The sequence below is a fragment of the Silene latifolia genome, chromosome Y (assembly GCF_048544455.1).
Source record: "Silene latifolia isolate original U9 population chromosome Y, ASM4854445v1, whole genome shotgun sequence".
Lineage (NCBI taxonomy): Eukaryota > Viridiplantae > Streptophyta > Magnoliopsida > Caryophyllales > Caryophyllaceae > Silene > Silene latifolia.
In genome coordinates this window covers 288,946,219-288,961,196 of record NC_133538.1, presented here as the reverse complement: position 1 = coordinate 288,961,196, position 14,978 = coordinate 288,946,219, and the positions used below count along the sequence as shown (strand labels likewise).

The 14,978-nt window shown below is 37.7% G+C and overlaps 1 protein-coding gene across 1 annotated transcript; it reads left to right on the top strand.

Moving 5' to 3' along the window:
* The first annotated feature begins 887 nt into the window (after positions 1-887).
* On the top strand, positions 888-7,701 carry LOC141630881 (uncharacterized). Its single transcript, XM_074443627.1, has 4 exons — positions 888-1,267; positions 1,384-1,509; positions 6,493-6,801; positions 6,843-7,701. Exons 1-4 carry the CDS (start codon positions 888-890, stop codon positions 7,699-7,701), a joined length of 1,674 nt encoding a protein of 557 aa, XP_074299728.1.
* Positions 7,702-14,978: the final 7,277 nt, after the last annotated feature.

Here is a 14,978-nt window from a genome sequence, read left to right as displayed (position 1 = left end):
ATCACCCACACTCCTCTGACTGCCCGAAGGTCCAGTCCTGCCAGATTACCAATCGTAACCAGTAATCCACATGGGGGACCGCAGCCGTACCCACTAAATCCCCGCTCATCTATGCCGGATAACCTATGTTCCTTAATGTGCACATCCCCTCCTGTGGCGGGTTCCATTTAGAGCGAACCAAGGGCGTGAAGCCACTCCCACAAGTGACTCAACTCAGCCGAGGACACGCATCGCGAACCAGAGGCAAACAAACAACAACCAACAACAACCAATTCACACTGCCAATCATAACACCAAATACAATCAAGCACTACAACCGACATACTAGACAACCAACAGTACTGAGTAGGAGAACCTACCTCTAGCAAACCGCAGCGATTCCGCACCCGACCATAAGACGACAAGCAACCACCATAACCACCTATTACAAACAATATGACCATCTATTACTACTGCCACAATCACAAACGAAACCAAGGAAGACGATGATGATGAAGAAGACAACATACCTATACATAGCATTCCGGCACAAGACCGCTACCCAACTCATGCTTCCCATTCCCATGGTGTCTTCACTCTCAAAAGCTCCAAAAGGATGAATATAGGTGAGGGAATAAAGGTATGACGGCATCTAGGTTTAGGAGAAAAGGAAATGAAATGATTTGGGTTTCACGATATCACAATTTATATTTCCCCGCTGAACTCCCGTTACTCAATCGAGTATGTAACTTAATCGATCGAGTGGCCTCTACTCGATCAAGTGACTAAGATACTCGATCGAGTAGCTTCCACTAGATCGAGTCTCCAAAACTCAAAGGGTTACTACGTCATAAGGTTAACTCGTAAGGTTTCCGAAGGTCTAGACAAGTGTCTAAGGTTAGTCAACGATGGTCAACGGGTCCCTAAAAGGACGGGTATTACATACACAAAGAAAGGCACATAAAGCTTCTTCATCATCTTCTCCTTCGTTATCTTCACAAAATAATGAACCGAATGAAAATGTTCAAGAACCTCCTTTGTCATCTTCTAACAATGAAGAACCTCATTTGTCGTCTCCTAACAATGAAGAACCTCCCTTACTATTTTCTCACAATGAAGAACCTTATTTGTCATCTATTAACATTGACAAAGATTCTCAAGATGAGGAACTTGATGAAAATATTCAAGATGAGGAACTTGATGAAAATAATCAAGAAGAGTACAACTTACCAAATGATCCGGGAAACGAGTGTCAGTATTGTCTTACCCGGTCAATGAAAGAGATGATGTGAGAAGGAGATTTATTGAGAAGAAGCCTTTTAGACCAAGATTATCCAAAATGAATTACCTCAAAGATTAATCAGTAAGAGGAAACGCCGTTTTAATGTTATTTGGTATGATTAGCTTGAATAGTGTCCAAAACGATGCCGCATTTTGTTTTTATTATTTCTTGTTCAAGGATGATGCCAAATGTCCCGGGGGAGATGCTTTTGTGAAGGCTGGATGGAATAATTGGGATAAACCAATAAGGTTAAAGAATAATGTGGGTAACATTGGTAGTGCTCACAATCAAGCTAGAGAGAAATACACTTTCTTCATTAATCAAAAAACCTCAATAGTTCAAAAGGTTAAGAAGGTGAGCATCCAAACAAAAACCCTTTATAAATCTCGATTGTTATATTCTCTTCAATGTTTAAGATATTGATAGCGGGGTTTGTCGCACTCCCCTAATCAAACAAATTCTCAACTAATGTAGTAGGGTAGTCGAGGTCGAACCACAAGGAGATCAAGTTTGAGTACTAGTTTTGTCTTAGATTATAAGTTAGCTACGCGATCACAAAGGTGGTTTGATATTAAACTAATTAACTAAATTAATAACTAAGTAAGACAACTAAAGTATGAAATCAAGTAATAGAAATAATAAAGGTCTAAGAAATAAGAAAAGGCCAAGATCCGATTTTCTCCACCAACAAGTTCATTTACTTGCATAAATCCGTCAATTAGTTTTCAAGGAGACGTGTTAAGGGAAAACGCCTCAAATTCGCCTACTAACTCCCTCTCGGGCTACACTAGTCACCCCAACTCACCTCCCTCTCGGTCTCGTAAGTCGGACTCCCTAATTCATTACCCAAATACTCGAGTATTGGTCAAGGTTATTAAAACCGTGTTAGTTTCCAAGTCATCCCACTCCCTCTCTCGAAGGTCGATTTCAAACTCAAGCTTGAAGGCACACTCCCTCGGTTCTCCTTCTTGGGTTCAACCTAGGTTGACAACTAGTCTAAATGGGGTGGTCTCACTCCTAACCTAATTGGCTCTCACCAATGATCAAGAGTCAAAAGTCAATCACCAACTTCAAATAAGACAGTAACAAGTCAAATACTCCAATCTTCCTAACCAACACTCCAACAACTAATTAAAATGGATTTTAATCGAGTAACTTACACATGTTGGGATTAAATCGAATCCTAGTGTAAATACTACTCACTAATCATATTTAATCCAACATAAGACACATTTATAATTATTCTAAACATAAAATTAGGCATAATTAATAATAAGGTGACAACTTTTAACTATTACTAATCTAATGCAAAACACACTTATAATCACTCTAAACATGAAATCAATTATAATAAGACAATAAAGACATGAACTTTAAACTAATGAGTCGCTTGGTTCATGTAGGAATTTAATTCATGTAGTAAGTTACAATTCACATGAATTGAGTTCCTATATGCAATTCATGGGAGATAACCTAAACTTGTTTGGTTGCCATTAAGTAATTCATAATTCCCATGAATTAAGTTCTTATACGTTGTTTGGTTGGAGCACTTTAATTCCCATGATTTTTGATAATAAATACTGTTTTATCCTTCATAACATTAATTACTCTTAAATATATAAAAAAAGAAAAGGTTTGAACAAGGGTATAATAGTACTTCTCAAATATAAAGCATGTAAGCATTGAGAATGACCAAGGGGACTAGGTAAGCCAATTCCTACATCATGTGGGAATTAAGTTCATGTAGGAAGTTCCAATTTCTCTATTTAGTTAAAAAAGGCAACCAAACAAGTGACTAAAATCCCAATTTATGGGATTTTCAAGTTCTTATGTTTTTAAGAGGCAATCAAACAACCCCTAATTTAATAAATTTAACAACAATTAAAATTACAATGAGAAAAGAAAGAGTTAAGAAATTAATACCAAATTACCAATAATTGAGAGAAATGTGTACAAAGAAGGTAGATCTACCCTTACATACCCAAAAGATTAAAGCTTGAACACAATTAAACTACTACTACCTAATTTAAAGAGAGATTTTATGGAGAGAAAATAAGACTAGAACTCTAAATAAAATCTGAAAATTGGGGCTCCCCCAATTATTGGGGTTTACATTATTTATATGAGAAAATTAGTAATGGCAAATTTCTAAATTTGGTCCCAAAATGAAATATCTTATAATATTAGAAATAGAGAGGGAGGAATTCATAAAAGAAATCGTGTTATTGATAATAGTTCGTGTCTGAAACCGTTACAATGATATTGCATTTATACTAGTTTAAAGATCCGAAGATAATAATCGTATCTTCTAATATTAGTAACATAATATACTTTATTCTATAATATTATATTATTCTGATTACGGTATATTACAATATACCGTAATATCTTCAACATCCCCCCTCAAACCCATGGTAATTTGTAAGAATTTCCATGGGTTTGCCAAACAAGGAAAGAAGAAAAAAATCCATTTCTTCTACCTTTAATCTTCAATCTTGTACGGGAACGTCGTAGCTTTTCGGACCCGTCGAAATTCAAACAAAACGAGAACGTCGATTTTTTCGAACTCGTTGAAATTTCGAGATCAGGAACGTCGCAACTTTTCGAACCTGTCAAAAAAAAATCGGCGGACGGGAACGTCGTAGTTTTTTGGACCCGTCGAAATTATAATGAAACGAGAACGTCGATTTTTTCGAACTCGTTGAAATATCGTTGTCAAGAACGCCGCAGTTTTTCGAACCTGACAAAAGTCGTCAATCGAAAGAGAACACCATTTTTTTTCGAACTCCGACACAATTTCAATTTAACAAGTAAACGAATCTCGTCAAAGAAAACAATTGCCAAAATGGACGTCCTCCACTTTGCTCTAATCAAGTAATCATTACGTATGTATCGCATGGAAGGGAAGTTTGGATCAAAATTCTTTTTTTTTTTTTTTTTTTTTTTTTATTGCTAAAACTTACGAAGTAAATATTATTACACGAAATCCCGCCGGTGGGTGTTATACATTAATCATAACCCACCGGCAGGTGGCGGAATTCTGTGTTTTTAGGCCTCAAGAGCGTGAGGCTCTGATACCATATTAAGATTATGGACGGGAGAATATTTCATAAGACAATTGTAGTTGATAATAGTTGTTGTGTTATTGATATCAGTAGAATAATTGGTATTTATAATACCTTAGAGGAAACCCTAAGCATTCCTAGAACCCTAGGATGTAGCCGTCACTACCAAACCCTAGATGATTGTAGCAGTCACTACCAAACCCTAGATGATAGTCATCCCTAATGGGTCTAATATCCTAATACCCTCCCGCAATCGTAAAGGCAGTAAATAGTACGAACTTTACGATTGGAGAAACACAAAAGAAATAATATAAAAATGAAAAAAAAAATGAAATCTTCAATTTCTTCAATCTTCGGTAATCTTCTTCTTCGTCTTCAAAGGTAGGTAAGATAAACGAGTATAAGACTCGTATAAATTTATTCGAACAAGAACGTTAAGCTTTTCGGACTTGTCGAATATCAAATAATTTGCTAGGAACTCTAATCGGACCTAAACAAATTTCAGTCAAACGGAAAATTATCCGTCAATTTCAATATTTGGAGAACGCTAAGTTTTTCGAACTCCAAATAGTTCTAAACCACCATCATGGTGATTAAAATTGCGTAACTCGCCAGACTTGTAAATTTCAAAGAGGATAGAAGATTCATAGAGGGAAATGAGGAAAGCATTATTGTGCTTAGAAAAACTAAGTGCTGACAATTGAAACGCAGCATCAAATCAACAAAGAACGAGCAATATTTTTTTTGGAGGTTTATAGTACTAGGATATATCTGCCGGTGAGCGTTATTCAAGTTCGCTCACCGGCAAGATAGCGGAAACAAGTTTTTAGAGTCCTCAACAAAGAGGCTCTGATACCATGTTAAAAATAGAGAGGGAGGAATTCATAAAGGAAATCGTGTTATTGATAATAGTTCGTGTCTGAAACCGTTACAATGATATTGCATTTATACTAGTTTAAAGATCCGAAGATAATAATCGTATCTTCTAATATTAGTAACATAATATACTTTATTCTATAATATTATATTATTCTGATTACGGTATACTTCAACAATATAAGTCGAATGATCGGTATTTATAATACCTTAGAGGAAACCCTAAGCATTCCTAGAACCCTAGGATGTAGCCGTCACTACCAAACCCTAGATGATTGTAGCAGTCACTACCAAACCCTAGATGATAGTCATCCCTAATGGGTCTAATATCCTAATATATAATAAGACAAATTAAAGAAAACAATACAAAAACCAAACAAGGCTTCTCTTCAGCCAAAATTCACGTGTAAATGCAAGACGTGAACCCAAGCAACTTTATCCTTGCCAGTCATCAACACTTTCACCCGATCAAAATCATCAATACGCCCGGCCGAGCATAATTTCGCCTCTCGGCAACATTGATTTCAATCGATGGTTTCATCAAAATCAATTGGTGGCTGAACTCGGTTGAAGACGGCGGAGAACGGTGGCGTTGGAGGAGAAGGGGCGGCTGCTTGTGGTGGTGCGTGAATTAGGCAACGGAGATAAGTTGTTGGTGGTAAACACGAGCCATGAATGTAATTGAGCAATTTGAGCAGCTCTGAAATCGGGTTTTCGAGCTGTCGAGACGAGGAGCAGGTGGTTAATTGGACTCGGGTTTTGATTCCGAGCGCGAAATGGGGATGGAGATGTGGTGACTGAAGCTTTGATGAATGGTGATGGAATAGAAGTATGAATATGATGATTATAAAATGGTGGTGATGGCAATGGTGAATTTAGAAGAGTTTGGCCATTTAATAGAAATTTGTCATTTTTAATGGAAATTGATTGCTTGGAGTTGCAGCAAAAACAAACGAAGGTAGGGGGATTGAGTTTCTGATTTTTTTGGGGTAAAAGTAAGAGGCAAAACTTTGACTTTCTTTTGGATAATTCGATCCATTTTCCTTCGTGTGACTCCGTCTTAACCCGTCTTATTTCCGCTTTCACTTGACTCGGTACCTATAAATATAAGAATACTAGAGCAGTACCAAAATTCCGACAAATAATATTTAGATCGACACAAATTAACATAAAACCAATATTATCCTATTTTATTTTAAAAAAGGGTAAATATAGCTAACTAGATTTATTAAATTGACTAAATAAGAGATATAATGTGGGTTAAAAACAAGTAAAATAATGTGTTATCAGATATCTTCTAAAACAAGGATTAGCCTATCGTGGACATCAAGAAAGTGAGAGTTCAAGTAACCGGGGTAATTTTCTTGAACTTTTAAAATGGCTTGCCGAAAAGTATGAAACCATTGCTAAAGTTGTTCTCTCCAAGGCACCAAAGAACCACAAAGCAACTTCCCCAAAAATTCAAAAAGGTCTCATCAAGTGTTGTTCAAAAGAAACTACTAAGTTGATTATTGAAGATCTTGATAATGATTTATTTGCTATTTTAGCCGATGAGTCAAGTGATGTATCTCATAAGGAGCAATTGGCCATTTGTTTGAGGCATGTTAATAAAAAGGGCAAGTGTGTGAAAAATTTCTTAGTATTGTGAAAGTTGATGATACTACTAGTCTAACTCTTATGAAAGCAATTGAGACTTTACTTGGTGACCATAAATTGCTTATGTCAAATATTCGTGGTCAAGGATATGACGGGTTTAGTAACATGAGAGGTGAAATTAATGGTCTTAAAAATTTGATAACGAGAAATTCTCCTTCCGCTTATTATGTTCATTGTTTTATACACCAACTTCAATTGACTCTTGTTGTGGTTCCGAAGGAGAATTGTGATTGTGCATCTTTTTTTCAACAACTTGGATTTGTACTTAATGCTATTGAGCAATCTTGCAAGAAGTTAAAAATGGTAAGGGAGACTCACGCTAAAAAAGTGTTAGAAGCTTTGGGGTTGAATGAAATTGTAAGTGGGCAAGGGTTGAATCAAGAACTTGGATTAAGTAGGCTGAGGGATACTCGTTGGGGTTCTCATTATAAATCAATCATGAATCTTATTGTTATGTATTCCTCGATAATTGATGTTCTTGTTAAAGTTGGTAAAGATGCAAAAAGTAAAGAAGATCGTATTAAAGCTCAAAGTGTCGTGGATCACCTTGAGTCATTTGAGTTCATCTTTATGTTACATTTGATGAAAGTAATCTTTGGCTATACTAATTCTTTGTGTGAGGCACTAAAAAGAAAAGACCAAGATATTGTTATTGCAGTGACTCTTGTTGACTTGACTAAGAAGTATTTGCAAGACACTAGGGATCATGAATGGGACAGTTTCCTTCAAAGTGTGTGTGTTTTTTGTGCAAAACTTAACATTGATGTTCCAAGTATGAGTGATTATTATGCCCCTCGTGGAAGATCGAGGTGCTTCTTTGATACGAAGACCAACCTTGAATGATTTCGCATCGATATCTTTCTAAGTGTTATTGATAAGCAACTTTTTGAACTTAATGATCGCTTTGACGAGGTAAATACGGAATTGCTCTTGTGTATGGCTTGTTTGAGCCCAGTTTATTCATTTGCTTCTTTTGACAAGAAAAAATTGATGCGGCTTGCTGAGTTTTAACCTAATGAATTTTGTGCTCTTTATAAAAACACTCTTGTGTTTGAACTTGATATCTATGAGAGTGACATGAAACAAGATTCAAGATTTTAACAAGTGAAGAATCTTAGCGAGCTTTCTATGTTGCTTGTTGAAACAAATAAACATGCTTATTATCCACTTGTTTATAAGCTTTTAAAGCTTGTTTTGATACTCCCGGTGGCGACGGCAAGTGTTGAAAGAGTATTTTCTTCTATGACATTTGTGAAGAACGGGTTGAGGAATAACATGAGTAATCCACTCTTGAATCATTATTTAGTTACATATATAGAGAAAGATGTTTTTGTGCAAGTTAGTGGTGATGATGTATTGAAGCGTTTTCATAACATGAAATCTCGCCGGATGACTTTAAATATTTAGTATTTTTTTTTGTAGCTTGTTGTTTACTACGTAAGACGAAGTTTAATATTTAAGCATTTTGTTGTATTATTAATTTTGTTTTGTTTTCAATTGTGCACTCCCATTGTAAAAGCTCTAGGTCCGCCACTAGAAAAAGCGGAGCAGTGAAGAAGAGAAAGAGGAAAAGCGGAGCACTGTTCCTAAGAGTACTCACTGTTCCTAAGGGAAATACTGTTCATAAGGAATAGTGTGGTGAAGTTCATGCATTTTCGGAGTAAAGGATTAGTTTTTTTTTGTTCAATTATGCACTCCCATTGTAAAAGCTCTGGGTCCGCCACTAGGAAAAGCGGAGCAGTGAAGAAGAGAAAGAGGGAAAGCGGAGCACTGTTCCTAAGAGCACTCACTGTTCCTAAGAGAAATACTGTTCATAAGGAATAGTGTGGTGAAGTTCATGCATTTTAGGAGTAAAGGAATAGTTTTTTTTTTGTTTTCAATTATGCACTCCCATTGTAAAAGCTCTGGGTCCGCCACTAGGAAAAGCGGAGCAGTGAAGAAGAGAAAGAGGAAAAGCGGAGCACTGTTCCTAAGAGCACTCACTGTTCCTAAGGGAAATACTGTTCATAAGGAACAGTGTGGTGAAGTTCATGCATTTTAGGAGTAAATGATTTGTCATGTTATTTATCATGTAAATTAATTTGTTCAAGCTTTATGACGATTTAGCATGTTTAAATTATTTTGACAATGAAATTGTTTAATTTAATCTATCATATGTCGTATGTCCTTAATTTATCATGAACATGAAATTGTTGGTTTAATTAAATTAATTATGCATGAGTTGTATTCAATTGGTTTAATTTTAAATCGTATGAAATTGTTTTAAATCGTTTAGTTATGAAATAATTGATCGATTAGCAGGTTTAATCGCTTTTATCATAATTCGTGCATGTTCAAGGCCACTAGGGCAATGTGGTGTGTCTCGGCCAAAGAGACGTGTCCTTGCCTCATTTTGCGTGATGATTTGCTTTGTTTGCTTACAGCTTTATTACAATTGTTATTGTATGATAACTTGTAATTGTTTGCTAACGTTTGTTTTCTATCTTATGCTAAGAGTAAGATTTCTCTTATCCCCTCCTCTTGTTTGTTTATTTTGGTAATGAAAAAGAACTCACATGCTAAATTTACTCGACGAGTTAATTGCATTAACTGGACATAGAACGGAATTCACTTAGGGTTTAATACAATCACTACGCCAAATAAGACATCCAATAACAGTCAAATAATGCAATTACCATTATTAAATAGAAACACGGAACCGTTATTGTAACGACTGTTGTTAAATATATACCACGGTTGTATGACCGTTATATATGTGGACAACGCCCGCGGGAACTGCGTCCGCGGGATCCACACTAGGCATTATCGACTCGAGGTTCTTTCGAATCGAATTAAGACAAATTAGAGTCGCCACCAAGTTTTATGGGAACTTGGAACCGTTCAAGTCAACTTTACACCTTTCATCGAAAAGCATAAAGCCAATCGACTACGAGTGATTAAAGATAAAGACTTGTACCCTATATCACTCGATTTGAATGACTCTCGTAATCCAATGGTATTTAGACGGATCCACAAACCATAGATCTTGAGTAAGGGGTGAGGGTACGTGTTAGGAAGCCTATAAGGACACCTAACCCCGCTCGTCGATAACGGCCTCTACTAAGTCAAGTATATGATTTCAAACAAGGTCGTAGCTACTGCGATATATGATATGCAAACATCCTTTTAAAACCCTAACATGTGAGGTTTCTATGTCGATTTAGATGCAACTAAACTAACTTTGTCAAAGTTGTAATTTAGCATGTGGGTTGATTGATCTAACAACACATAAAACAGAGCAAACAACGCTTAAGGGGAATGGGAGAGCCGTTGGGATCTACCCTATTACAACCCAGGCATTTCATGCCGACACAACGAGAAATTAGAGACACAACTCGATCTAAATACAATTGCTATATACGACACCATACACGACAAATGGCCATTCGGCCTAGGAAAACGTGTACAAAGGGGTGGCCCACGGTTTACATAACTCACGGCCTTGGGTCACTCCTCGTAATGCATGCTTTCGCTTAATCTTATCGAATTAGACATTAGGCCACACACCAAAGCATGCATTAGCATAAATCGGGCCATGTCGCTTTAAATAACATGCGATTTACTACGCTCCTACATGAATTGGAGCACAACTATCTAACCAAATAAGACTAAGGTTTTTGAAGAAGTTTTGACTCGATAAAAGTAAAACAAACTTGAAAATTACAACTCGATGAACAAACTATAAATTACAAGCTACAAAACAACAAAGAACAAATGACATTAAAAAAACGAAGCAAGAACGGCAAAAGGCACGGCCACCCTCACGGCCAAGCCACGTCCACCTTAGTTCCTAGGTTAGGTTCATTAGTTAGATCAAATGATTGCGAAACGAGTTAGGAAACGAGTTAGAAAACAAGTTAGAAACGACGTTGATCGATTGAGAAGATGTCACGCGAATAATGTGTATTCTACACGGCCTAAAGGGTCCAACTAGGTCACAATATTACAAGATTAACGCTTACTCATCGAGTGTTAATAGGAAGGTGCTAATCACGCACTCCTATGCTAGCGAGAAATCGAGTGAAAAGAGAGATGCATTCAATTAAGTTATAGAATTGTTGATCAATTTTAATGCTTGTGTCGAAGCACCCTAACATGTCTATTTAGGTTATTTAATCGATCTAAAGCCATCTAATTAAGTCAAATGTTAACAATCAGAGGTCGAACTAACATGCAAAGGGTCCTAGGGTAGGTCGAACTGAACGAAACAGGCAAGGAGTCAAAAGCGAGGAACGAAGTTAGGATTCGTTTTATTAATGCCCTACCTTGAACACGAGGATATGTAAATGAGACGGGGGATACGACCGACCGATGTGGCGGATTTCTTTCCCATCTCAAGTCAACGCGGGTGTTCATGGTGGTACTTTAACTCATACTCGGACTAAACTAGTTTCATAGTTAACGATGTCAAACGATAAACAAAACGATAAACAATGTAAAACGAACAATGGAAAAACAAACATAAAAAGAACGAAATAAAAGAGATAAGAGGAGGATTTGATGCACCCTCAACCTACATGTATCGTTAACACCGTCTTGGGTCGTAATCGATCGTAGATTTTATCTCGAGAGGCCGTCGTCGACGAAGGAACAAAGCAACAACACGTTTTTTCGCAAATCTGGACAGCAACTTTCAAACTGCAATTTCTCACTCGTTTCATGGTGAAAATTAAATTTAAAAGATGTTTTGAAAACTAGAAAGAGAGTAGAAAAAATATCTGAAAACAAACCACGCTCGTTCTGAGTTATTGGGCACGAAAAATGAGCACAAACAGAACTGGACAGACAGGAAAAGCCGCAAAAACAGAGTGTATGACACTCTGTTTTTCGAGGGGATTCGTGTACTCTCAAGGTCAATTTAGCTCGTAGATCTTTGTCTAAGATGTAGATGGATGTTATGTGGTTAATTAGGAACAAAAAACTCGAATTTTAATGGAGATTTGAAGGGGAAACGAATTGTATTTCGAGAGAGACACAAACTGTTTCAGTTTGGATGTCTCGGTTTTGTCGAGGGTTTTGAGAGGCAATTAGGGTTTGTTTCTGGAGTTTAATGCTTGTGAGTGACGGTAGTATGTATGGAGAACTTAGAGGATTGAAAGTATGGCAGAGGGGAGGTATTTATAGGGAGTTAAAGTAGGGTAAAAGGGAGCAACATGCAGTCGGGCTCGGTTTGCATAGCTGCTGTCCATCAGCTATTTCGTGGGGTTTTTAGGGTTTGTATGGGGGGTTTGCTTGGTGGTTAAGCTAAGGTAATATGGGTAGGATACTAGGATATGGTTTAGGGTTAATGGGCACGGGTTTAAGTGGTGTTTGGAGCGGGTTTGAGGCTCGGGTTTGAGCACGCAAAACAGGGGGGGGGGGCTGCTTGTGTTATTTGCGGGCTGTTTATGGAGTATTTGGGACGGGAATTGGATGGGTTTCATGGTGGTTTTAGTGATGGGTTGTTGTGGGTAATGAGGAGCAGGAATTGGGTTGGTTGTGGCGGGTTTGGGTCAAGCTTTGAAACACACAAAACGGGTTGGAAGAGGGGAAGGGCTAACGCGGGTAAGGGGAAAGAGTTGGGCTGTTTTGTGTATGTTTGGGACGAGATTTGGAACGTGGGTATGGGGGTTCGAACTGGGGTTGGACAAGAGAAAGCCTAGGTCGGTTAGTGAACTCGAGATTCGTGCCAAATCGTAAAGAAAACGGGCTCAAAAACCGAGCTACGATGGAGCTCTAAAACGTGTGATCAAAACGAATTTTCAACTTTCAAAATCGATCTTTCAAATCAATTAACACATTAAAATAAATGATTTTTCAAATCAAAAATATATTTTATTTTCAATAAAATAAATTTAAGAAAATAAATTCAAATTAAAACAATAAAATGAATTCACTTTTTTTAAAAAACATTTAATTTAAATATCATTTAAATTAATAAAATACTTCGTCGACAACGCTAATTCTACATCGTAAAACGAGCCCAAATAATGACAATGACAACTAAAGAATACATGTGTCCTATCATCATCGGGTGTTTGTCGGGTTCTCTATAAATTCCAATATCGACGGATACGGGTATCTACAGAGCCCCCACTTTGACTGAGGCTTGGACAAGGCGAAAGTCAAAGTATACCCCAGGTCCCTCTCGACCTGAGGATTCCGCGGGTCGTTTATAGTCCATTAGACTTGCGTATATAAGCTCGCCAGCCATAAGAAGAGATCGTACCTGAAACTTCGTCGGGGATTAACTCTTGCTTCTGTTGCGTCAAATTATCATCGTTGGTCGTCGACCCATAAAATTGCATATATGGTGGATTGAGCCTTATCCTTAGGCGCCTACGTATCCGTTTCTGACGGAATCAAACCCGTCGTAGTTCGGCAACCGCTAAATCGACACATGCCCAAAGTTTATCATCTCGTTTTGGCGTATGTCCAAAATTCATCATCTGCTGACATTTGCCCAAAATTTATCATCTGCTGGCGCTTGTCCGAATGGGACGGGACTATCCAAGGAGGTTGCCGCCGCTTTCATCATTTGCTTTCAGCTATGGAATTCTTCCATTTCATACTCTTGTATTGAATTGAATTCTTGGTGGATGTCATCCTTTACATCCTGATAATGGACTCTGAAGCCAATGGCTTCAGAGTCCCCAGTTTGCAATGGCTCTAAAGTCGAAGACTTTAGAGCCCCCAGTTGAAGCATATCCTGCTATATTTGAAACACAAAAACGTACAAGCAATAATCATCACATAAGCACATTTGGATCATCGATCTTAAAATTGGATTATTTGAAAGATTGGGTCATCGACCCGAATATTGAATTTGAAAATTTTGAATAATTGGGCCATCGACCCGAAGTTTAAATTTGACATCACTTGGTATGTTAGGCCATCGACGCTTCAAAAATTGAATTTGAAATTTTGAATTTCGAAGGATTGAGGTCATCTACCCGAAAAGATTCCACTACTTGGATCATCTATCCATAATTCGCAAAAAGTTTTTGGAATTTTGAAATTTTGAAATTTTTTGAAATCGAACCTTGATGGGTGAGCATGAAATACAACTCAGACACTCCGTATGACCCGTAAACAACGTGGGCGTAGCCTGCTACCGTAAAACAAAAAAGGAAAATAAAACCCTAAGTGTGCACGGGTTTTAATTCAATTATGGACTTGTTGGGGGTAAAAATGTAAATTGGCCATTCTGGCACCAAAAGATGGCAAATGGGAATCACTAGGTCGCCGGACTTGAGACAGAGATATCGTATGGCATGGGCGTGCTCCCAAGGGCACATGGGAATCAAGATCACTTGGCATTGACAAGGTGGATTAAACTCATGGAGCAACATTGTTAGCTTCGCCTAGACACTAAACACAAACTGATTTTATGAGAACACTTAGACACCACACATCACTCTTGTTGGGAACATTCTGTCACTCTTCTCCTCGCCTTCTTTCTTTTCAGCGAGTTTTCATCATTTCTTGCCACCGCCTTCTTTCTTTTCAGCGGGCTTTTACTATTTTTCTTCCACGCCTTCTTTCTTTTCAGCGGGTTATTCATATTTTCTGTTCCCAACACAAACTCACATCTATATGACTCAGCATCTTTTCCTAAACCGTTAGATAAAGCTCGTTCTGAGACTTGATACTATTCATCTGAACCTATATCCTTATCCTAGCCTACATCGAGTGCTAAGACTGACTCAAACAAAGGTGGCTTCATTTGGACTTGGTTAAGACCCGTAAGAAACCGACAAGATGACAACTTGGTTGATGAGTGGATTGAATCCCTTATTCTGAAGGACTGCCTACGTATTCGCGTGGAGCGAAATCAAATCCGACGTAGTTCGATCTTGGTTCATAAACATGGCATTTTGATTGTGTGTACACACTCAAAGGTTTCACCTAAGGTATCATGTCGTATCCCATTCTAGCCTGTAAGGTACCATTGTATCCCGTGTCTAGGGTTGGTACAAAAGGTTTTGATTCTTTGGGATGTGGAGCTTGGTAAAAATAAGTTCGTAAGGTAAACCATCATTCTGAAGGTTCGCTTTGTGGTGCTAAGGCCAATGGGTTATGGCTTACATCGTGGTTGGAAA

Bases quoted from the DNA above. Each gene is read 5' to 3' on its own strand.
- LOC141630881 (XM_074443627.1), top strand. From the start codon at position 888: ATGGTCAACGGGTCCCTAAAAGGACGGGTATTACATACACAAAGAAAG. The intron at 1,510-6,492 runs GTTAAAGAATAA...ATGTGTTATCAG, and splicing joins AATTGGGATAAACCAATAAG to ATATCTTCTAAAACAAGGAT. The intron at 6,802-6,842 runs GCATGTTAATAA...AAAATTTCTTAG, and splicing joins CAATTGGCCATTTGTTTGAG to TATTGTGAAAGTTGATGATA.